The sequence below is a fragment of the Chelonia mydas genome, chromosome 10 (assembly GCF_015237465.2).
Source record: "Chelonia mydas isolate rCheMyd1 chromosome 10, rCheMyd1.pri.v2, whole genome shotgun sequence".
NCBI classification, from domain to species: Eukaryota; Metazoa; Chordata; order Testudines; family Cheloniidae; genus Chelonia; species Chelonia mydas.
This window is the reverse complement of record NC_051250.2, coordinates 66,500,562-66,526,164: the sequence shown is the minus strand read 5'-3', so window position 1 is coordinate 66,526,164 and position 25,603 is coordinate 66,500,562. Positions and strand designations below refer to the sequence as shown.

Below are 25,603 nucleotides of genomic sequence, written 5' to 3'. Positions count from 1 at the left end.
TTTCACACAAACAATAGTTTGATGGTAACCAGTGGTGAGCTGGAGCCGGTTCGCACCGGTTCACTAGAACAGTTTGTTAAATTGTCCTGCGAGGGACAACCGGTTCTAAAAGGGCTTCTAAATTTAACCACTGGCCAAAAGTGGCGCCTTAGGCGCTGACTCCGTGGGTGCTCCAGGGCTGGAGCGCCCACAGGGAAAATTTGGTGGGTGCAGAGCATCCACCAGCAGCTCCCCGCCCCACACCTGGCCCCAGCTCACCTCACCTCCGCTCTGCCTCCACCTCCTCCCCTGAACACACCACCCCACCCCGCTTCTCCGCCCCCCCCCCCCCCGGCTTCCCGCGAATCAGCTGTTCGGCGGGAAGCCTGGGAGGGCTGAGAAGCAGGCGGTGGCTTTGTGCTCAGGCCCAGGGAGGCAGAGGTGAGCTGGGGCGGGGGGGCGCGAGGAGGGCCGCCCGCGCCGCAGCAGGTAACCCGGGGGCGCGCAGGGGAACCGCTCCCCGCCCCAGCTCCCCTCCGCCTTCCTGGGCCTGAGCGCAAAGCCGCCACCTGCGTCTCAGCCCTCCCAGGCTTCCCACGCGAACAGCTGGCGGCGGGGGAGGGTGGGCGGAGAAGTGGGGCAGGGCGGCGCGTTCAGGGGAGGAGGTGGAGGCAGAGCGGAGGTGAGCTGGGGCTGGGCGCGGGGCAGGGAGCTGCCGGTGGGTGCTCTGCACCCACCAAATTTTCCTCGTGGGGGCTCCAGCCCTGGAGCACCCAGGGAGTTGGCGCCTAAGGTGCCACTTTTGATGGGATCAGTGTGGGAGCGGCCGCTCTCCCTGCTCCCCCCCCAGCTATGCTCCCTCGCCCCTAGGAGCCAGAGGGACCTGCTGGATGCTTCCTGGGAGCTGCCCCAGGGAAGCACCTCCGGGACTTCCCACCTCGCCCCAGCAGGTCCCTCTGGCTCTTAGGGGCAGGGTGGGTACCCACTACAGTGGCCCACGAGACCCTCCTGCCCGTTTCTGGGGGCACTCAGGGGACAGGGGAGGGGACAGCAGGGATCCCAGGGGGGCGCGCGTCAAGGAATGCGGGGGGTTGGATGGGGCAGGAGTCCCGGGGGGCAGGGGTGGGCCACGACCCTCTCGTGGGGTGAGGTGGGAGCCAGTTGTTAAGATTTTGACAGCTCATCACTGATGGTAACAATTATTATGCTAGCATTTCATCTCTAGCAACAGGGGTTCAAACGCTGTCACAAATAAAATGACTGGTGATCTCATCATATCCACTTATCTATTGTCCATTTCACAAAACTACCCCACAATTTAGTAAAATCAGCAATGTGCTCAGAGATTCATAAATGAGTTGTACTGGCACGGCTGTGTTGGGGAAACCTGTATATGATTAACCCATAATATGCCTGATGCTAACTGGTGCTTTTAATTCTTAAATATCAAAGTGACGCAGAACGGGAGAAAAGTATAGCAGGGATAATGAAGTGTTTGTTGGAGAAAATAGCTTTACCTTTGATGTGCAAACAGACGCTTGCAAAATCATTAGGGTACAGTTTGGAGTTGCTCTCTAAATATAACTACTACAAACTATGACTATGCTCAGATATAAATAAATGTTTACGTACTGCCACAGGAAGTGACATTGCAATGTTGCCAGGTCATTGGTCTCTTCCTCCACCCACAGTACTGATCAGCCACAGGTTTATTCTTCTTCCTGTGTACACAGTTTACTCGTCGTGACTGGAATCCACTTCCACAGTCTACACTGCAGGGCCTCCAGGGACCTGTCCGCCAATACACATCACACATCTCTGAAGAACAGTTTCTTCTGACAGCTGATCTGTGGAGAAAAAACATGATAGTTAAACAGTTCTGTGCTAGATGCTTCTTAGCACATAGTTATTTGTTATACGTCAGTCATCACAAAATGAGAAGAAATATGTCCCAGTTTATTTTAACTACTGCTCCTTTACCTTGGGACAGAAGAAACTACTGGTGTTTATGCAAAATATCGACAAGAAAGTTTTTAGTTAGAAAACAAAACCCCATTTTAAAGTCAATTCACCATTTAACGTATTGAATGCTATAGATTCTTTATACGTAAGCACTCCAGAATACAGAATAGCACCCTACCATCCCACTGATACTAAAACTTCTCAAACATTTTTACCTTCTGGGGTGAAATCTTGGCCTGTTGAAGTAAGGGGGAGTTTTGACATTTACTTTCTGGGGCAAAGATTTCAGCCCTAATGTTTAGTGAAAATGCCTTTAAAATGCTCACAATTTAGAAGGACAAGGTGGGTGAGGTAATTTCTTTTATTGAATGAAGCTTATCTCTCTCACCAACAGAAGCTGGTCCAATAAAAGATACTGGATATTACGTCACCCACCTTGTCTCTCTAATATACTGGGACCAACATGGCTACAATTCCACAATTTAGAAACACTTTTATTAGAGAAATATACACAGATTCAGGTCTAATTAATCTAAAAACATGATAAAAAGTCAAATGTATGTGTGCAAATTACATGTTCTTCCCATACTTTTCATTATCTGTTCACCTACCCACCTAGACATTTGATCCCATATGGGACAAACTTTTCCTCCCACAGGTCAGTTTAAGTCAGTCCTTATTATTGGGCAAATTGTCCTATTAATTTTTGAGGTTATGCCCACCCTATGTAGGCTCTGATTCAGTAAAACATTTAAGCACATGCCAAAAAAATCTCACATACGCCAACACAATCTGCTGGAATTAAGATCTTGTGATGTCAAAGCTGTAATTTTCCTTTAACAGGGAGCTACTTAGAAGCTAAAAACAAAAGAAAAGGATGCCTAGAAAGAACACGGCTCTGGAGAACAGATTATCAGAGTCATATGCTCATATTTATTCAATTTTATATTTCTTGGCCTAAATGTAAAAGGGTGTACGGCTTTGGTATCATACACTTAGGGAAGCATAGTGTGTGCTTTCAAAGAAACATCTGCCTTATTTCAGTGCTCACAAAACATCAAATTGATCCATATGCTGCATATTATGATGCCCAGAAGAACTTTGTAATTTTACAAAACTTAATCTTCAGCACAGTACTCTGAGATCAGTATTATCAGTAGAGGCCCAATTCAACAATGACAAGAAAACTATGGCAGGCCTCTACATATTTAATTAGACTTATTTAATTTTAATTTTTTACTGGACCCAAACATACAGTAGGTATTAAAAAAGTAAAAATCTATCATATACAATATATGTGTGTCACAGAGCAAAAAATATCCCATTTCTCTTGGCCTGTTTAGTCATTAAAGTTATTCTAAGTCAAAGACACACACTGTGGCCCATTTAGGATTCAAACAGTGAAAAGGCAAGTGACTTTTCTGTTCTGGAGGAATGTAGGGCGTGGACTGTATTGTGGTATCTGACAAGTAGTTCCCTTACCCTCTCTTTCAGCAGGGGAGGGTTTCAATGCAAGGATGAGGGGGATTCAAAAATAGTAAAGGGTGGTGTTTTATTTCTAATTTTTTTCAGCTTCCATTACAATCAACAGTGATAATTAATTCGAGTGATGCCTGAAAAAAACTCATATACAATCTCTAACCTAAAATTAAGCAGCTTGATTCTATATTTTCTCTCCATCTCTCTTTCTTGTCCATCATCCTTAGATTTTTCTGGACCTGCTCCCTATCCTGGACTAACATCCTTTGCGTGGTTAATGTTGTCTCGTGTGCTTTAAACATGGGACTGGGACTCAAGACTCCATGGTTCTAGTCCTGGCTTTACCATTAACATACTAAGTGACACTTGGGAAGTCAGTTAACTAGTCTAGACCTGGAGTTCACTCAATCTGTAGCACTGGAATATTAATAATTACCTATTTCCTGGGGGATTGGCTTAATTCATTGTTTATAAAAGTGCACTGAAATATTGGATGAAAGATACTATAAAGTAAAAAGTATTATCTAAAGCAGGACAATTTCTATACTATATCAAACTGCGTACCTTTTTTTTTCGTCACAATAAGAATCTGGAACGAGAGATCCATTGTGATGTTTACATATAATGTGACGGTGCTGTAAACCCACAGCATGGCCAACACAGCGACCAGAACACTAAAAATAAAATTTAAAAAATCTTCTATTAGAAAAGATAATCTTTATGTACGTCCACATAAAGTGTAAGTTTTACCTGCTTGTTTGGATATGATAGTGCATGGTCCATTAAAACATTGTTTCTTTGTTATACCGTAGTAAACAGAGCTAAGAAAATAATTCAGAGTGAAAACTTAACTTGCCAAAGTATCTTTTTTTGTGTGTGTGAATTGTCCATCAGAAGCTTTTGAAATTACTACTTGAAATTATTTGCAAATAATTCTTGGTCTGTAGATTGCTCACAAGCAGTTTCTTGTGAGTATTTGATATTTAAAATTCAAGCTGTATTTATTAATTTTGACTGGGCACATGGAACGGAATCTGTTCCATGACTGGTTATATGTATCACTTTGAATCAGGCTTTCAGTATGAATGTTTGCAAGTACAAGTTCAAAATTTCATTTTACAAATAGTTTCTAAAATTCACTTAAAATTAACCATTTCTTCAAGCTAAATCTTCTGGTAAATGCCTTTGTTAAAAGAGCTGCTGAAGATGGACATAAAAGGGAAATAATCATAACTGAACACAAATCAATTTTATTTGAGTGAATATTCAGGGAAATGTTTCTGAAATGTTTATTAAGGTCAAATAGTAAACACCAGACCAGTCCTCTTGAAAAAACATAGTAAATTCAAAAGCTCTTGCAATTTGTAACATGAAAGTAAAGAGCACAATTCCTCTTGTTTAAATATTGTGTCATCTACTGTTAAAGCACATCCACATGCCTGCCTTTTCACAGATACAGCTACGGTTCCAGTACAAGTGCAATAAAACCGCTATGTACCAGTATTGGGGCGGGAGAGAGAGAGAGAGAAACAGACTAGGTTATAAAATAAAGTGAGGCTAACATTAGGGTTTCAAAGCATACGTTTTGTTTTCTGTGCAGGACTCACTTGTCAGATAAAACTTGCATATACCCTGCCTACATCTCCACAGAATATCTTTTCTTTGACCGATAAAGTAAACTTACTAGACATAGCAAAATAAAGGAGCCAAGACTTGTAAAACATTGTTTGAAAGCTATTAACCACACCTTTGGGGCTCTTCCTATATGCCAGTGTACAGCACCTTGCACAACAGACCCTAATGCTGATTAAGGCCTTCTAGGTACCACCACAAAACAAATAATATTAACTACTGTAATATGAAGAAATATCTACAAAGATTTCCAACAGTAAGAGAACTACCAAGCATGGAGGTCAGAACATAAATTTGAAGATTGCGGTATGATGGCATAGCTGTATTTACACTGAGTTTCAAGTCAAGATTTTCAAAGGGTAGATTACCTGTCCCCATGACTGAATTATCCACTCTGTACATGAACGAACCGTGCACCTTTTCTTTCCCAGTGGACTATCCTTGTTGACACAGGCATCTGGTGACAACATCAATGTAGTGCCATTTGCTTTTGTTTGTTGACAAGATACTTGTCGTTGGCGAAATCCATTACCACAAGAAGCAGAGCACTCAGACCATGGACTAGTTACCCATCTGAGGATGTAAGATAAACTGACAGTAAATAGGAAAGTAATGCAAACACAATAGTATATCACAGCAAATTCTCTAAAAATAAAAACTACAGGAACTTACTATCGTTTGCCTAAAGTCAGCTCCTTAACATGAGAAAAATATGAGCCAGTATTATGACCTCCTAAGCAATGTTTCTTCTGAGCCAGGACTGATAGGGATGATTTTCAGAAGACATCCTTTTAAGAAAATATGCCATACAGAAGTTATGGACTTTATGTAGAAACTACTGGATGAATTTCTTTGGCCTGTATTATGCTGGAGGTCAGGCTACATGATTACTCATAGACTCATAGACTTTAAGGTTAGAAGGGACCATCATGATCACCTCGTCTGACCTCCTGCACATTGCAGGCCACAGAACCTCATCCACCCACTCCTGTGATAGACCCCTAACCTCTGGCTGAGTTACTGAAGTCCTCAAATCATGGTTTAAAGACTTCAAGTTACAGAGAATCCACCATTGATCATAATGGTCCCTTCTGGCTTTAAAAATCTATGAATCTAAGAGATTCTTTCAGAACTGATAACAGACCTCTCTTTCATAGCTTATAAAATGACATGTAGTGACCCCAATGTAATTAATATAACAGGTGTCACAGGTCACCAAAATTTGCTAGATAAAGTGCTTGTTATATAAAGGACTGACCTGAACATTTTTCTATCGATGATAAGTTGAATAATTTAGTGTTTATCTGAACAGCTTGGAACAAGAGGCACAACAGAAGAAGCAAGAGGTGGTTCAATTTATTCTATTTAATATTTTTCTAAATCCAACCTAAAAATAGGGATTGGGAAATTACTTGTATAACTGTGAAAATAGGAGGGATATGCTATTCTAATCAGCAATTATCTAGTTCCCTTGTGGCCAAGTAGTTTGTCCACTCAGGATGGATTACTGCCTTTAAAAATAGGACACCCCATCTTTTCTTCATTTTACTTTTCTTGCAAGTACTGTACAAATTTACAGTATCTGTACAATAGGTCAGTAAGGCCCCAGTTCAGCAAGTACTTAGTGCATTTTAAGCATGTGCTGAAGTCCCAGCATGAGCTTAAAGATAAGCATATGCTGAAATGCTTTGCTGAATTGGTGCCTATGACTTTGACTTTACACTGAAATTCCATATACTTCTATGAGTCATCTTGGGAGTGGCCCAGTGGGTTAATAGCAGTGCACAGGCCACTTATGTGGGGAATGGAGTTGGAAGTTCAAATGCTTTCTACTTCCCTTCCCTGGTCAGTGACCATACTGGAGGCAACAGGAAAAGGGACAGTTTGGGCCAGTCACTAGCAGCTCCTGCTACACCCATTTCTTAGGGATCAGGAGGCTCTCTTTATGTAAGAGATATGAGATTCTTTTATTAAAGGAAATGTTTTTATTAAGGAAATATACTCAAATATTTTCATACTGCTCTAATACAAAATCCCAATATAAATATAGAAAAATTTAAGTACTGTAGATATGGAAACAAACATTTCAATTCATGCAAACAAATGCAAAATTCTAATTCTAATTAACTATATGCATATTAATAGATATATTCTAAAATTTAATAATAAATGCAAAATACACAATACAAGTAAAACAGTACGTTAAAGCACTTTAGTGAATATTTCAGGTCAGAGAGAACTTAGGTATTAGTATGTTTTGTCATATGAATTAACTGTGAGAGTTTTGATGTAATTGCTCTCGGACCAGTTTAATACAGTTTGCCATGTTGTGTGCCAGAGTTCACTACATGTTCCGAATTCTCCTCAGAGGTGCATTAGTGCCTCAAGTATTTACATTACTCTCTCCTTCTTTCTTTCACCTGAGTCGACTGGCCCGATTTTAGAAGAAAGCCTGCAGTGCAGTCCATGCTTCTCAAACTCCTTCAGATTATTATTTCTGTTTTAGTATTTTTCCATTGGCAGGAAATTCACTTGTTATGGGATGGCTTGAGTTCAGACTCACAATTTCGAGTGATCTGTTTTTTGGCTGCCAATATTGAAATATAAACACATTTCTTCTTATATTTATCTGTTGCTATGTTTTGTTTTTTTATATATTTAGAATACAAAGTTTAGAACATACTGGCAATTGTACTTCCACAATGTCAGTTAAGGACTTAACACTTGCTGCCAACAATTTTCCAATGACCAGCAACTCCAACACATGTGCATGAGTTTTCCCTCCCTCGTGAATTTTACATTGCTGGCAGTTAGGAGACGCCCTTTCCTGACAGGAGATGCAAAGTGCTTGTATTCATGTGGCAGCAAGTGTTGCTGCTGCAGGCTGGGAACAGAACTTTGACAGGGAGGAAAGTTCCTTGCAAGCCGTGGGAAGTGAGTGGTAAAACTGGAGTTGAGTTCTTGGCTGTAACAGCTAAAGCTTTTGGTGTGTCTGCATCACGTGCACAGACGTGTTGTCCCAAGAGCAGTTCCCAGAGGCATTCTAGTTGACTTAGCCAGAAGGCCAACAAGATTGGTGAGGAACTGCATGCCAGAAAGCGAGCTGCAACACAGTCTGAAAGACTGAGATACTATGGTGATAGGTCCTGTAGGTATATGATAGGTAGATCAGACAGATAAGCAGTTACAGTACATATTCCCCCTCTGCATCAACCCTGTTCTGCTAGCCAGTGGGTAACAATGGTCCATGGCAAGCTCCGCTGTCTAGCACCACTGTTCATGATAAATTTCAGAGTAGCAGCCGTGTTAGTCTGTATTCGCAAAAAGAAAAGGAGTACTTGTGGCACCTTAGAGACTCACACATTTATTAGAGCATAAGTTTTCGTGAGCTACAGCTCACTTCATCGGATGCATCTAAGGTGCCACAAGTACTCCTTTTCTTTTTGTTCATGATAAACACACTCTAACTTTGTCCTCTGCAAGTGCAAACACCAAGCCTTTGGCTCCTGTGCAAGTGCACAAGGAAGAGAAAGAACACCTTGCACCACTCTCTTCCAAACACCTTGTGAACCCAAGCAGAGCTAGACACAATCTACTTCACAGACAGATTAGCCAGCCCTGGGGATGTCCCCACTCCACTCGGAAACTGTCAGGAATTTTGGGAAGGCCTCAAGTCTATCTAGGACAGGATGCATGGCCAAACTAGATCTCTATCTAAAAGTAATATGCAAGTATATCAATATTTCAGCTGTTTGATTGATTACCATTAACACTTCCTTAGCAAGTATGTTTTACAAGACATTTACCATCTAATCCACAAATATGAACTGTTCCATCTTGAGAGTCCACTTTGGTGTTAAAAATGACTTCAGGATGACCCCTCTGGTAGATACTTTGAAATTTAGAGCTCTGAACCATGCTGTTCTGATATCAAGTTGCTTAAAATTCTGACTGAATGCTGCCCTGTCTCTAAAAGAATTAGTATTCCTGTAATTGCTGATGGCAGGTCTTCACATCTCCCTTGCCTTAGGACTCATCATTGCACAAAAGCTAGAATATTTCAGAGTCACAGTAGAACACATGGAAACAATTTCAGGGGTTCATGTACATATTTTAAAAGGAAGTATTAATACAGATTGAAACACAACAGGAAGGGGTTTACCTGGCAGGGCAGTCATGTATGTTGCAGGACTGATAACTAACCACTGGCTTCTGACGGTCTTCACATAATGATTCATTCACTTTTTGTTCTTCAGAATTCACACACTGCAGCCTTCTGAAGTGGGTTCCTGAATTCCCACAGGTAGCAGAGCAAGGCCTCCACTCAGCATACTCCCATTTATAGTCTGTCAATAGGAGAAGAAATGCAAATGAAAATTAGTGAGAGAAACCATTATAGATAGTAACTGTGTAGCAATTGTATTTGTGCTACAGCAGTTTCCGTGAGACAGAAGCCGCCATGCTCGTTGTGGAAAAAATCTTAGTTCCTGTCTAACATGTAAAGTCAAATTCTGCCATCAGGTATGCACATGAACCTCCCAAGGAAGTCAATAGGATCAGCGTGTGTGCAGAAGGACAGAATTTGCTCACAGTAGGAACTGATGAACCTCTTTAAAGGCTTTCATAGCATTCTTTATATAGTGAGCATTAAAAAAGGAAACTGTAAATAATGCTCTCTATGTTTCTTGCTGTTCTGTAAAGAACCTATTCTGTATAGAGCTTATCAATACTCCAGACCCCTTGCATAATTTCAAGATTTAAGAGAATCTTGCCTGGTATAAATACAGAAAATGCACCTAATGCATAAATAATTAGCCACTAAAGCATATGGCAAGATGAAAAAGGATTTTTTTTTTTTTGGAAAAAAGAACCCACTATATTAAAGACTGGTCATCTCCAACAATTATAGCCCTTATATTTGATCACAATTCCAAATGAGTTCCTTTCCACACACTCTTCCCCTCCCTTCCCCCCCGTTTTTTGACACTTGGTAAAAGATGAAGTACTATGCAATGCTGACAGATTTTTATGTGATTACAGAAGGAGTCAGATTTTTCTGTAATAACCAAGAATAATTGATAGCTACCAGCTGTATCCACAGCCTCAGTCCAACAGCACATACTGAATTCTTTAACTCATTGTTTTTCAGTGTTTCCTAATTACTTCTGGGTTTCTTAAAATAATACCAAAGGGCTTTTTTCAAAGCAGAAATGGTTAAATTTACTGGCTGAACAGTGATGGAGAAACTGTATTGTTTGTTTCAGAGTAACAGCTGTGTTAGTCTGTATTCCCAAAAAGAAAAGGAGTACTTGTGGCACCTTAGAGACTAACCAATTTATTTGAGCATAAGCTTTCGTGAGCTACAGCTACATCTGATGAAGTGCTGTAGCTCACGAAAGCTTATGCTCAAATAAATTGGTTAGTCTCTAAGGTGCCACAAGTCCTCCTTTTCTTTTTGTATTGTTTGTTTAACTATGATGCCACTGTGCAGCAGTGCCCTCAGTATGCCTACTGTACAAAAACCACCAATGAAGTCCTCACATTTTCAAAAAGGTTTGGATACATAAATGATGAACCATCCACATGTGCAATTCTCAAAATCAAAGCTCATGATTGAAAAAAAATCCCCAGTAAAAATACTGACCAATATCAATATGAAATGTATTGGTAAACAGACAAAATGCAGGCAGACAAAAGACACCAGATGCCATATACTTAACTAGATCTATACGCAGAACTCCACTAGCTTCAATAACATACACACTCATGGACTGAGGGCAGGATATGACCCTCACATGTAATGTTTTCTAATAGTTTTAATAAATTAATACTTAGCTTTACTTTTAATTTCAGATTTGTCATCAATAGGCCATATTTTGACCATGGATACATTTCTAGTAAAATCACTACACCGTAGTAATCAGATAACTCTGGCTCTGATCCTGCAAGCACTTACATACTAAAATAGTCCTCATTCACATACACAGTCTAGTGGCAGTCATTGGACTACTCATGCTTATCGAAGTAAAGGATTGCAGGATCACACATTATATCTTCTGTTGATCTTTTGTCCATAAACAGTAAGCCAAATCATATTGCTATCCATAAAATATGAGCAAGGCCCTTTATTTCTGATTTTTATGTTGTTTAAAATTCCTCAGTAATTTATCAGTGTTTATAATAAAAATTTAAAAACAGGTGAAAATCAGTGCAAAAAATTAACGTCACAGTTTTCTACATAAATATCAGAATTATTAGGGGACAGGAGGACAACAAAACAGCAACAAATGGAGAAAAGTAAGAGTACTTCCAACCCAGCTCCCCACTCCAGAATGAGAGATGGCTGCTTGGTAACCTGTATGGACCCCAGGGATTCCCAGAGGGAGAGATGGCGACTGGTAACCTGTGCAGCCCAGATAACTGACCTGCCATCTCTCTTTCCAGAGCAGACCTAGAAGCGGAAGAGGTGGAGGAGGCCAGGGTGCCATCTCACACTGCCTTCTCCACCTCTTCTGCTTTCAGGCTCGCTCCAGAAGGAGAGATGGCAGCCCAGAATTACTTGAACTGCTTAGGTTACCAAGTCACCATCTTCCCTTCTGGAGGAGGGAGCCTGCTCTGGCGAGTTCCTGCCCTTCTTTTTTTGAGGAACTGAGCACTGACATATACAACGTATGCCTACATATACACATACCTCTACCTAATGTAATGTACTGGATTTTTTTTTAACATAATCAGTATTCTCATGTTCCTGAGTGGTCCAAAATTCAGGTGAAAATTGGTAAAAAAATCCATAATCTTTTGTAAACCCTGGGGGGGTTTGGTTAAAAAAAAATCAGTAAAAACTGAAAATGAAAGGCCTTGTACATGAGATATATGATAAATAACTGATTCCAATTTTCCAAAACATTTGCTTTTAAAATCCCTTTAGAATTCTCCTGTTATTGAGTTATTGGGTGAGAATTTCAAAAATGTCTAAGGGAGGCAGGTGCCTAACTCCCAGACTTTCAATGGGACTTGGGTACATAGCTTTCTTAGGTGCTTTTCAAAATCACACTCCCTACTCTTATTATTTATTATTCAATATGAATGAATTATAGGGCACATTGAAGACTTATGAACTTCACAATAAAGTGTTTGCAGATGGGGTCTACTCTCCTGTAAGCACGTATGTAAGGTATCTCTCTAACACCCTCTCTCTCTCAGGCCCCATTCCTACACTCTGTAGCTGAAGGAAGCTAATGGGGCTCTGTATGTGCACATATCACAATGCAGGATCAGGGCCTTACTGGTTACTCTTAAAAATTTAAAATAGCTTAAAATTTAACATTGCCTTGGTATCTTCAGTATTTTCCAGGTATGACCTACAGTAAATACAGAGTAGTATAATAATACAGCCAGTACTGAGGTTACCCTATCTATGTATTAAAGGCAAACTGGTAAATATAAGGGAAACCACTGGAATAGATTTAACATCATATTACCAATGAAATGTTAATATTCTAATTAATATATTTTCATACACATTCTAAATCATCTAATATTTACAATCTTTATCCCAAAAACAATTTTGCTAGTCAGATAGTACTATCAAGATGATAATATATATGGCCTGTTGAAGCAGAAGTTTGTGTATGATTGGCCTGATTTAATATCTGTGTAACATATCAAGTCACTGAATTGAGCAGTATTATCTTAGCTTTTTGATGACATACTATAAAATAAATTAATAAAATAAGCATTCACATCAAATTCAAGGCCTTGATCCTGCAAACATGTATGCACCTGCTTAACTTTAACTGATTGAAATGGGACTACTCACATAGATAAAGTTGAATATAAACATTAGTGTTTACAGAACTGGGGGCTTAATACTTTATATATAAAAATAAGCAATAGAGCAATAAAATTCTCAAAACATTAGGGAGAAATATTATTAAAAAGTAAGAATTTGTCATAGAACTTTCAACAAACCTTCCTTCTTGACATTTACCCAAACAGACAATGGCTTTACACTAGTTGAAGTGTGACATCTGTATTGTCCAGCAAATTGACCAGACACAGTGTTCACCTCTAGGATACGTCCCCCAACCAAGGCTCTATATACCAAGTCTTTAACTTCCTCAACCGGACGATTTCTGAAGAACCAACGAATCATGTTCCTGTGACTAGGATGCACTGGACAACCTAGAAATAAATGGAATTTTAGTATTTTTTCTAAGTTTAATGTCTATATTGTGATATCTGTGTTTTCTATTTGTGCACGGGTGTGTGGAAGCTTCCCGCAGTATAAGTAAAAAAGAGGGGTATGTATTAATTTACAAAAGTCTGAGGTAAGGCAAAACTAGTCTCAAGTGCTCCCAGGTGAGCTATCTTCCACATAAGCTAAAGTGGAGGCTCTTTTGTATATTTGCCACAATAATTTACATTCTCCCTCCACTTTAAGTGAGAGTTTATTATGTTCTTTATGAACCATAGGTGAAACCCTGACCCCATTTAAGTCAATGGTAAAACTCCCATTGACTTTGACGGAGTCAGGATTTCACTCCAAGACTGTGAACCATGTTTAAACGTGGCTTAAATGTTGCTGCATACCACTTTATAGAAACAGAAAAGAATGGAAACAGACATATTAGTTTAGATGGAGAACTCAAAATCAAGTCTACAGTCCAGATGGATCTCTCACAGTTTTCAAGGGCAGCTCAAAGAGAAACTTTACTATTCAGTCCAGTGATGATTCATTTAGATAGACCCTATGATACGCAGAGTTACCATTTTAAAAACAGTTTTTGAAAAATTCCTTATATAAAAATTAGACTCCATCATTTCTTACTTTCTCCCGCCTCAGTAAAAATCTGGGAGAGCAAATAGCATGTCCTGATGGCTAACAAATCAGGGCTCTGACAAACCAAGGCAGAAGTAAAGACCATGACCCATAGGAAAATTGGAAGAACCCTCAATATTTCAACAGGAATGTGGTGAACCCCTCAGAATGACAAAATTTGGCTGAAAACAATAAATTGGTTTAGCATGCAATCACGATATATTGGCACAGCTATATTTACATGCAGGATCTACACTAAATAGCAAGATGGTTGTGAGCAACTAAGAACCAACAAAATAAAATCACTTATATGTCTGTTATATCTTTATTGTTCCTCCTCCAGTTTTGTTTCTATATTTTTAAGTTTTAAAAATCAGTCCTGAACTACTAGTGCCTTTGTTTGTCAGGTGGTACAATTTTTAACAGCAGTTACGATAATGTTGGAGAATTCACTGCGGACCATAACACAGCACCATTGCTTCTTCCATCACAATGCACCACAGTTGGGGCAGCGTAGAATGTGGTGATGAGGCAGAGTTTCGGGACATCCTCCAGTTCCTGATTGCAGATGTTTCTCAAGAGATAAAAATAGATACTTCTAGGGGTTTAGTCTTTGTGATGGGGCCATCCTAATCATGTCCTTTCCATTTTAATAAAATTATTACTAACAAAAACTTTTAATTCTAACAAGAATGAAGCCAAGGCAACATACCTATCCTTAGCAGATCACCACGTATCACACTAATATTTGTACCAATTCCAGATGCCATCATGACACGCTTCCTCCTGCTACCTTTTGTTGATACAGTGTTAGTCTCTGGAAACTTTTGTTCTGGAAAACAATGCATTATAATATTTGATAAAAAAATATTTACAAGGATGATTTTGATCAAATTGTCCAATGTTCTATTTATGAAAAGGAAGAATTACAGTATTTTGGAACTCTTTAGGACCATCATCTTGTACATTAATGCACCGGAACACAAAAACCATCTCTCTTTCTTTTGGAGGCTTTTCAGAGTAACATCTGTAACTGACTCTCTTTCAAAATTTCATCTTTTAACAGAACAACCTTGTTATCCTTCCACTGTAATAAAAGATTTACCAAAACTTTGGCCTTGTTTATTGTTTCTCATGACAATGCCATTTATCATTTCATTATCAGACATTCATATAAAGCAATTTTTAAAAACCCTCTCATTGGAGTCAGGTCAACTCCTTGGTTCCTTCTGATGGAAATATGACAAATTGTTAAAATAATAAAAAGAAATCTCTTAAAAATCTGCTCTGCCTGGTAGAGGTTGCATAATATGGATGGAATTATATGCCTGTCAGTATAGTACCTTCTTTTTTCACATTAATGCCAGAATAACTGCTAAAAACATGGGCAATCTGTCAATAACCCATGTCAGGATTAAATATTTCTCCAAACACATCCCTATCCATTCTAAGAACAACACTTTATAACCACAATGGTTTGTCATTGCTTATGAATGATGAACTATGATTTAACACTTACCAAATAAGTAAAGGACAGATGTGGCTACTGCTTTTCCAAGAGCACTGGTTGCTGTGCAAGTATATGTTCCTGCATTTTCAAATGAAACATTCTGCAGAAATAAGGACCCATTCAAAAGCAAGAAAAAATTGTTTCGTAGGGATTCTTTCTTCTTAAGCCACGTTACTTTCGGTTGGGGAACACCTTAAAAAGGCAAATAATAAAAATGCTGATTACCTTATATAAATCTTGGGTTTTATCTTTTGCACTGCTGCCCTTCACTGTAGTATCTAAGTGCCTTGAGTTCTAATGTCATTTTTCAGACAGCGCAATCTAAAACAACAACAGTTTTAACAAAATAAGCACATTTTTGCATTCACAACAAAATATCCTCAAATGGCTAGTTCTCATTTATAATACTCAGTTCTAGTAGTATTTCAGCACAGAGCAGCGATGAAAGGTTAAGCACTCTGGGGGATGCTAACAGAGTGGCTTTACAAATGATTGTCAATCCTTAGAAAGTAATATATTACAATTTAAGGGCCTAAGCTCTATACCAATGTTCAAGTGATTATTCCCACTGCATGACATGAGACTGCTCACATGAATAAGGACAACTCATATAAAGGTTTGCAGGATCAGGTCCTTATTTCAAATAGCATTCTTTATACAAACTACATCCCAGAACAAACCACAGGATAAAATAAAGTTACAACATTTTAAAAACAAAAGCAGAGAAAGAGAGAGTAATTAGGAGGCATAGTATACACCTGGGGCGAAATATACACATATTTGCACCTGAGATTTGAGAATAGATGGGGTCAATGTGTACCAAGAATACAAGAAGGCTGTTCCATATGACAGGAGCTGCAGAGATTACTTATATCAGCAGCACGTGAAGGGATAGAGAGGGGAACAGTCTGACAGAGAACCTCAATCATTAACATTCTTATTTGTTGTGCTGCAGAAGGCTAACTGTATTCTAGTTGCTTTTTAATTAAAATTCTGTCATCTTTCCTATTATAACCATTAACTTCCAAGAATTCACTCGTCTGATGCTTGACATCCCAACTATCAAACTATGAATTTTTTTCTTTTAAAGGAGTGATGTTTGTCAATCAAATAGCATTATCAATACTGGATGCTTTCTAAAGTTTCTCCTATCCCCAAACATCTGCCTTTAAATGGAAATTTTGCAAGCCATTAATTCCAGCACATTAAAAGCACTTTGTTGCTGGCTCTTCATGCCTGCTGCTGGATCAGGGGCATTCTTCTGAAGTCCCAAAGGTCCAGTGAAATCACACTGAATCACTCTGTCATATCTGGCACAATGGCCAACCCCAGAGGGGCACTAAGCATGATGCACATGAAGAAGCTAAATTGTCTTCTGCACAGTGTTTTCTTGCCTAAAAACACTTATCATTGGCCATTTAAGGATATTATAATGGGTGGACCTACCTGATTATGTGGGACATTTGGAAATATTAACCATATTGAATGCTAATTCAGCCCCCTTTCTTCACAGATCATTGTGTGGTGTTGCTTTACAGATTATGTCTTCATGATGTGGAATGGCCCTTAAGAAGAACTTTAACAATTCAATCACTGGCTTAGTACTTTCAATGCACACCTCACATTTTTCCTCCAGTTTAATAGAAACCAGATATATTTTTTGGATTCAGCTATTTCACTGAAGGAAAATGTTCCTCACACCAATTTGTCTAGAAAGCCACCAGACAGAAACACTCTACCACATTATCAGATATTAAAGCTAGACAATTTAGCAACTAGTAAAAGTGTTTTTAGGTTCAAAAGATTGTGTACCACTGAACAAAACAGCACAAAAGAAGCTATGGTCTGTAGAGTGCACAAGTGTCCAAAATCAGAAGTTATCCTTCTACTTTTTCAGAAGAAGTTTTATACCATTTTGAGAAATCCTGCTGGGATTAGGAAGAGCTCCTGTTTTAAGTGTCCTTTTTGTAATTAACTCAAAATTTCTGGCTAACATATATCCTTCTCAGATAATAATGGGCCTGTAATGGGCCAGTTTAAATCAGGGATAGTGTTATTTGTTTGATTCACTAAGCCCTATGGGACATTGCTCTCAACACAGCATGCACGCGCGCACACACACACACACACACACCCCATCCAAACTGTACCCAATTCCTAGGTTTATCTGTATTCTTAATTTAAATAAAATATAAACCACAAAGTGCAGTCTAAGCTTTCTTACAAGGTAGTCTTGTTTCTACGGTTTCTCCCTGTGAGGTCGCTCTGACCCTGCTCCTCGTTCTTGCCAACTCTCGTTGGGTACATCTACATAGAGAGTGGTAGCCTGTGACAGCAAGTCTCAGAGCCAGGTTAACAGACTTGGGCTGCCAGGGCTTGGGCCACCGTGCTAAAAATAGCTGTGGATTTGTTGTGACGTGGGCTTTGAAGCCTAGGGAGGGGAGTAGATTTCAGAGCCCAGGCCACAACATCTAAGCCTTTTTGGGCCTGTACTGGAGCAAGTGAACTCCCCCGACCTGGGCTCCAAAATAAACAAGGAGTCTGAAGAACAGTCCTGCCTCTTCCAGCGGGTCCCAAACCCCACCACTCGTCACACCCCCTTTGTAAATCAACTGGAATTATTAGTAAATAATCCTTCTTTCTGCTTCAACGGCCTCTGTGAATTTCTGCCCGGTGAAGACTAGCAAGCAGTACTGCCCATGCTGGGAGATGGGCCGAGTTCCTCAAGCGAATAAAGATTGAAGCACTGATTTTTCAGACCCTGCCCCTGACAAGGAGGATGGGGCTAAGGAGTAAACAAAGTTTCACATGGCTGTTTTGCAGTTTACCCCCAAAAGAAATGCACAATTATCCTTAAATCTGCTCCGTAATGTCACCATGAGGGGAAAAATATGAAGAAAATCTAACGTCTTTAAAAATGTAATCTAATCTGGGACAACGAACACTATTATGAACTAATCATGATTGTATGGTTATTACATGGTATCACTATAGTGCAGAGCTGAGGTTGGTTGAATTCCTTTACTGTTCATTTCCATGCCTCAGTATGTTTGGATTTCTTTTAAGGTTAACCTTAGCTCTGAATTTCCTGGGATGATAATATTTGTTTTGCAGATAACTGCAATGTATTTTACCTTAAATTACTGAATGATACTTGCATTCATGTTGTGTTTTTATCTGGAAATTGATAATAATTAAGCTTACCTCTGATACAGAGTGTGTTTATATTACATTTAGTTCAGTTGGCCTCCTTGAGGCCATTCTGGGGCTCTTCCCCTAGTTTTTGCATTTAATATTCTTTTTTTGTTTCCCCCAATCTTCTTATTAACTGAAAAATGATCCTTCTGTGAGTGGGGCTGAGGGCTACTGGGCTATTTGGTTAAGGGTGGTTGGATTTGCCCTTGGGCTGTCTTTCTCGTTCTTTTAAACATTGAGTGGCAGCACCTGCATTACAGCCAAGCTAACTGCAGCAAAGACATTCCCGTAGGGCAGTGGTTCTCAGCCTATGGGCTACTTGTGGCTCAATCAACACACAGCGATGGCCCATAAGACATCCTCGGGGCCATACAGGTTTTCGATATAGTGTGTGGATGTGGCCCACAATAACACATAGAGAGTTGCATACGCAGCCTACAGTGGTAAATAGGTTGAGAATCACTGCCTTAGGGTATATCTACACAGCAAAGAAAAACCCACGGCTGGCCTGTGCCAGCCAACTCGGGCTCACAGGGCTCAGGCTGTGGGACTGTTTCATTGCTATGTAGGCTTCTGGGCTCAGGCTGGAGCCCAGGCTCTAGTTTCCAAATCCTGCTATGTCTCTGTCATACTATTCTGGCGGTGACCAGAGGCCATAGAGGACATGGAGCAGGGCAGGGCAGTGCAGGGTCAGTGTATGCTGCTGTGCTCCACCATTCAGAGCAGCCCATAGGCTGCAAAGTCAGATTGCTGTAACTTAGAGCAGCCCCATACTCCATTCCTTGGTGCAGCCCAGAATCTGGGAAGCATAAAGATGGCACAAAGCTTTCCAGGCTGTGCCTTATGAGATGTGTGTCCAGAGACATGAAGCAGTCTGTCCAGAAATTGGTTTTTATTGTATGATGCTTTCAGGTCTGGAGATATGCATCCTACAAATGGATTAAAGAAACAAAAGAAAAATATAAAGCAACCCTTTGAACTGCTCCTTTACTTTCTCATAGTGTCCCCTGGCCACTCTTTGCTCTTGCATATGGAAGCATGCACATTGTAAGCTGTTTTGCACCCCTTCAGTTTATCTGTATGTTCATGCTTCCAGTGACAGATCTATTTCTGCCCTGCCTCTCGCTCAAGACACTGAGTTCTTGCACACACTGTGATTTCTCAAATTCCTATCAGTAGAAACTCTGACTTTTGGAAAATACTCTCAAAAAACTATTTTTAGAAGTGCATTTACCTTTTGCACGTAGCCTACATTCAACAGTGCCTTAAATACAACCCTTTCTCTCAAGATTACACACAGTGCCAGAGTCAATTCAAACCTCATTTTTACACTTTTGTTGATTAGCCTTTCATTATGTAGCTTCCCTCTAATTTGACTTCAAAAACTACCCCATATTTAATACGAATGCGCTGAGATATTACTTTTATTTTTGCTTTTGTGCTGCATAACGAACGAACTATCATCAGGTCTTGTGAACAGCGGGGCAAGGCATACTGATTTCTCCCATTCCTCCTGTGACAGGGCTCTTACAGTACTACTTTAAGAAGCACTGAATCAGCTGCCCAGAGGATTGTTCACATACTCAGGATGTGGTACACAGCATGGCATACAAATCAAGAGCTGCCTTTCCTAGAAAAAATAGTTAAGGCTTGTGTTTTACCCTTTTAAAGCTCATGTAAATAAGCTTTAAAAGTTATTATAAATATTAAGAAGGTTTCTTTGCCAAACTAGTAATAGGACTATATGGAGGTTTTCCCTCTTAGCAGTGACAAATTGAACAGAAGCCAAAATGTTATGTAATCCTATTTGCTTAAGTAGGACTTAAGCGGTACCTAGCCCTCTGCACAGGAGTGAATTTCACCCTGTGGATCTGATTCTCATTTCCACAAAGGGCCATTAACTGGGCCTTTAAAAAAGCATAAATTATATTTACTCCCGTTTAGGGTCCCTTTACATTCCCAGAATGGTGTGAAGCAGGGGTGGGCAAACTTTTTGGCCCGAGGGCCACACCGGGGTTGCAAAACTGTATGGAGGGCCAGGTAGGGAAGGCTGTGCCTCCCCAAACAGCCTGGCCCCCGCCTCCTATACGCCCCCTCCCACTTTCCATCCCCTGACTGCCCCCCTCAGAACCCCTAACCCATCCAACCCCCCCTGCTCCCTGTCCCCTGATTGCCCCGACCCCTATCCACACCCCCGCCTCCTGACAGCCCACCCAGGACTCCCACCCCCTATCGAACCGCCCTCTGCTTCTCGTCCCCTGACTGCCCTCTCCTGGGACCCCCTGCCCCTAACTGCCCCCCGGGATCCCACCCCCCCTGCTCCCTGTCCCCTGACCACCCCCCGACCTCTATTCACACCCCCACCCCCTGACAGGCCCCCCGGGACTCCACTCCCAACCCTCCCTGTTCCCCATCCCCTGACTGCCCCCCCAGAACCTCCACCCCGTCCAACCGCCCCCTACTCCCTGACTGCCCCCCGGGATCCTCCACCCCCTTACCCAACCCCCCTGCTCCCCGCCCCCTTACTGTGCTGTTCAGAGCAGCAGGAGCTCGCAGCCCCGCTGCAGCCAGCTGCACTCCCTGCGCTGCCCAGTAGGAGCGGCGGGCCAGAGCGTTGCCCATGCAGTGGCGACAGATGGGTGCCAGCAGAGGAGGGGCCGGGGGCTAGCCTCCCCGGCCAGGAGCTCAGGGGCCGGGCAGGATGGTCCCGCGGGCCGGATGTGGCCTGCGGGCCGTAGTTTGCTCACCTCTGGTGTAAAGTGTCCTTAGTGTACGGTATGTTTGCACTGCAGATGGAAGCTTGCTTTGCAGCTCGAGCAGACAGACGTGCTAGTTCTGCTCAAGCTAGCATGCTAAAAATAGCCGTGCAGCTGGGAGTAGCATGGGTTGCAGCTCAGGCTAGCCACCTGAGTGCAAACTTGCCTGGATCCGTTGGGTACATATTTGTGCAGCTAACCTGAGTCACCAACGATGCTACTCCAGGCTATTCTGCTATCTTTTTGAATCCATGGCCCTGTGACTGCTTTAACTTATGCTGAGGGCAGGTTTGACTGCCAGATAAACCAAGAATTAAGGGAGGCAGAAAGGTAGCAGTCACCCTCCCTGGGATCAGTGCAACTGAGGAACAAACCCATGGATGTCTAACCTTCCCCAAACAATCATAAGGTTCTGAAACTCTGGGCACAATCCAGTTCCCACTGATGTCAATGGGAGTTTTGTCATCATACCCTATGTCTTCAATTGAAGAAACCACGTAAACACACGATTAAATCCATCCCTATTAGGGAAGCAATTAAGCACATGCTAAAAGTTCAGCGTGTGCATTACTGCCCTTCCTGAACAGAGATGCTTTCCTGAACTGAGGCCTGATTAGGTTTTAAAATAATCTTTACAACTCTAAAAATCAAAATTTTAATCCTGCAATGGATCTAAACCCTCTGATGTCAAAACTGTGTGCTATAGACCTAAGGAGCTATAAAACCAATTTTAAAGTTTAATCTATTTCTCTGACATCAAACAGAGGTTACTTTCCACCAGCATCAGAGCAGCTCTAAAACACTCAATGTTCCATGGGGGAAAAAGAAAGTTATTTCCTACAATGAGTGGCCTTGGAACAGCAAATATTATGGAAAAATATTTCAGCTCTGGAGGGACTGTGAAACAAGCCTTTTAAAAAAAATCTGCACTATAGGGTATCCTTAAAATATTCAGTGTTCAAAAACAAATTTCCTCCAACCTTGAAAGCCCTATGAATTATTACACACTATAAAAATCTTGGCCTACTAAATGGTTACTCTAAAACATTAGATATTTCTTAAGAACTTTTTCCCCCAGCCATGTAGAGTCTCATAAAGTATCCTGTATTTCCCATTCAAGAGCAAGGCAGAATTGTGCTGGCACAAATCACTTATTGCTGAACACTTTCTTTTTCCAAAAGTTTACTTAACTTAAGAAGCTAAGCTAGCATGCCTTCTTTAAGAGGAAAATACCATGGCTCAGTAACTTACTCCATGAAACTCACCTGAATATTGCTTATCCTACAAACATATCTACAGCAGTCAAACTTTTATTTCTGATAAACTTTTTGAGCTCATTTCAAAAATTCTTTTCTCTAGCAGAAGTGACTTAAATCCTTCTTTACTCACCTGAATTATCTCACAGTGAGCAATGCTGGGTCACAAACCTTCTATGGACCCATTAATTGATTCTATTGAAGTTCACTGCAAGCTAACACTGACTTCAGAAGGAGCAGAATCTGGTCCGCCCTTTGGTTCTCTAGTTGCCACTCAAGGAGAACTCAATCTCTGCTCCACCTACTGAAATTTAAGGCCAAGATTTTTAAAAATAGGAGCCTAAAATAAGGCTCTAAATCCCTATTTAGGCATCCAAATAAGTGGACTCACTTTCAAAAGTGCTAAGTTCTCATTAGCTCCCTCTGAAGTCAATGGAGGCTGCTTAGTGCTCAGCTTTTAAGTCAGGTCACTTATTCAGACACCTAAATATTGATTTAGGAGCCTAGAATTATTTTTGAAAATCATGACCTATTTCTAAGGGACAATATAAGAATTCATAACGTCTGACTGTGTCCCTACAAACCAAAGTAATCACAGCAACAGTAATTCAGACAATTGTTGGATTATCTTGCTTCTACACCTGTGAGCTGCTAGTGCAAGTAATCCCACTGACAAACATTTTGGTGGAACCGAACACTGCAATCCTGCAACATACCCTTGAGTTCAGAGAGTTTTGCCTGAGCAAAAACTAAAGGGAAAAATGCCACCCACATGCATCAATGTGGAGGGAAAGTTGTTGGTGCATGTGGTGAAAGGGTGAGAATCTCGGTAGCAAGGGAGGAAGACACTTGCCAAGGGTCAATAAATAGCTCCTTCCTCCGGGAGTCTCTGGCAACAATTGGCCAGCTGGAAGACAGGGGTGCTGATGGGCCAGCATTCTCCTGGCCTCAGGATTCAGCCCAGTGAAGCAGTCATGTGGAGCTTCTTTCAGCTCCATTCCAGCAGCTCACCCTACCCACCTGAACTGGGAATGGGCCTGACAGATGCTATAGGTTGAGCCAATTGTGTGATTAGGGAATCAGTAGGAATTTTCTCTCCTCTGGGGCAAATGGCAAAGGACCAGGGAGGTTTTTTGCCTTCCTCGTAGCACCTACAAGCCACTATGGGTTAAGTAGGAATGTGCTTAGTGCCTAACTGAGGTACTAAAGTAGTGTTGTTTATTCGTCACAACTTGCGGCCGGTTTGCAGTGCGGTTAAGCGTATAAAATGAATGGATCCCAGAGATAAAATACCTGAAATTTCAGTGATGGACCTTGGGCTCATGTGAAAGAGTGAGACCTTGCGGCCTTCACAGGCCAAGGTCCCCACTGTGCTGCACTCTCTGTCCCCCTTGCACGGGGAAGGATGCTAGGATTAAGGGAGAGCTGGGTCCTGTGGGTAGGCGGAGGAGAGCCACCCCACATTATAGGTTATATGTTTAGGAGCCCTGTAAACCTGGCACCAGTTACAGGTTATATGGTAAGGAGCCCTGTAACCCACACACTGGAACCAGTTAAATGCCTGGTATCGGAAAATATTGGTGACGGGCAAGTAGCGCCCCTCCCGAGTTAAAGTTTAATGAAAGTTGCAGGCTGCCGCTTCATTTCATGCATTTGTCTGGCCTCATTTTGCCTTTGCGTCCACATCAATGGCCTTTAGTTTCTAAAGTGTAATTGTTCCTCACCAGGCCTCCTCTCTGACCAAGATTAACATCGCCTCAATTCATGTTTCTTTTGTCTTAAAAAGGTAATGCAGCCTCAGGATGGAGAACCCCTCAATGTCATGGAATAATTTCCCCAAGCCCTTTTTTAGGGAGGCTCCAATGGCAATGGTCGCAGGAGGCATCCTGTCCACAGGAAGTGGAGGGGACTGGTGAGCCACAGGTGTCCAGGAGTCAGCATAAAGCCAAATGGACTACCTGGGCATCCAGCAAGATCCAGGCAGATTTCTGGGGATCTGTGTGTTCTGGGTTTGTAACTCTTAGCCATTCTTTGTGGAGGTAGTGCTCGTGGTGGAGGGGAATTCCCCTTCCCAGCCCCCTCCCACTCCTACTGCAGAATAATTACTGCAATCTCCATGTAAAAATCTCACTGACTTTTCATTCCCTTGTGCCCTCCAGTGGATTTTTCAGCAGGAGAGGCTAGTAGGGTTCTTAATCACTAATGACCAATATATCTATGGTCACAAAGGGAAGTAAATATAAAGATTTGGGAAAGAGAAATGTGCCAGAAAGTTTCCTTGACTGGCATGTGTTGTCTGCTGAAGGGAGTTGAGGCAAATGAGGTGGTGGAGGGGGCACAAAAAAGAAAAAACCCAACAATGTGAACAGGTAACTTTTTACAATCAGTCCATATAAAGGACAGAGAGATAAGATTAAGACACTTTCCCTTCATTAAGCTAGTTAGGAATAGGAACATTTTGTTCTGTATTCCTACTACTATATTTGATACTTTTACAAAATACTATAGTGCTTCCCTCCACAGACTTTTGAAACCCACTATTAATTTGCATTTAGAAGCACAAAAAGGAAGCTAAACAACATGAATGATTCATAAACCCAGAGATTTTACTGTTATAGCCTTCTCATCCCCTGCCCCGATTTTTCTGAAGTGAAAAATAAAATATAAAGGATAGAATGACAACATCAAAGGCACATTTGGAATAGTGTAGCTAAATGAAAACGACAGATGGAAGATCAAATTGTTGGTTTCATCTGCAACGATTTCAATTGTGTAAAATTGCTTATCTGATACTCATGATATATAACTGGTTCATATTTGTTTAATGTGTGTAAACAAGAACTTCTAACAAGCTAACACAGAGGTTCAATATGTTTCAATAATGTTTGTATCATTAATGGATTTTAACAGTATATTACTATATGTAGAGCAGCAAAAGTACGTTCAGCGCTATACAAAATATGGATTAAAATGCGGTCCCCTACTCTGAGAAGCTTCCAATACGAAATAAGTT

At 41.1% G+C, this 25,603-nt stretch overlaps 1 protein-coding gene across 6 annotated transcripts in view; it reads right to left on the bottom strand.

Moving 5' to 3' along the window:
- The window catches only part of ADAMTSL3 (ADAMTS like 3), a 277,102-nt gene that overhangs the window by 2,040 nt on the left and 249,459 nt on the right, over positions 1-25,603 (bottom strand). For 3 of the 6 annotated variants that reach the window (XM_043524044.1, XM_037911340.2, XM_043524043.1), the window contains exons 24-30: positions 15,393-15,575; positions 14,586-14,705; positions 13,024-13,236; positions 9,215-9,398; positions 5,421-5,625; positions 3,985-4,094; positions 1,612-1,826 (exon numbers count right to left, since the gene is read on the bottom strand). In XM_043524044.1, coding sequence (XP_043379979.1) covers positions 1,612-1,826; positions 3,985-4,094; positions 5,421-5,625; positions 9,215-9,398; positions 13,024-13,236; positions 14,586-14,705; positions 15,393-15,575 — 1,230 coding nt within the window. Of the gene's footprint in view, positions 1-1,611; positions 1,827-3,984; positions 4,095-5,420; positions 5,626-9,214; positions 9,399-13,023; positions 13,237-14,585; positions 14,706-15,392; positions 15,576-15,608; positions 15,705-25,603 lie in introns of those variants that run through there. The other 3 variants (XM_043524045.1, XM_037911341.2, XM_043524046.1) reach the window with 2 other exon arrangements.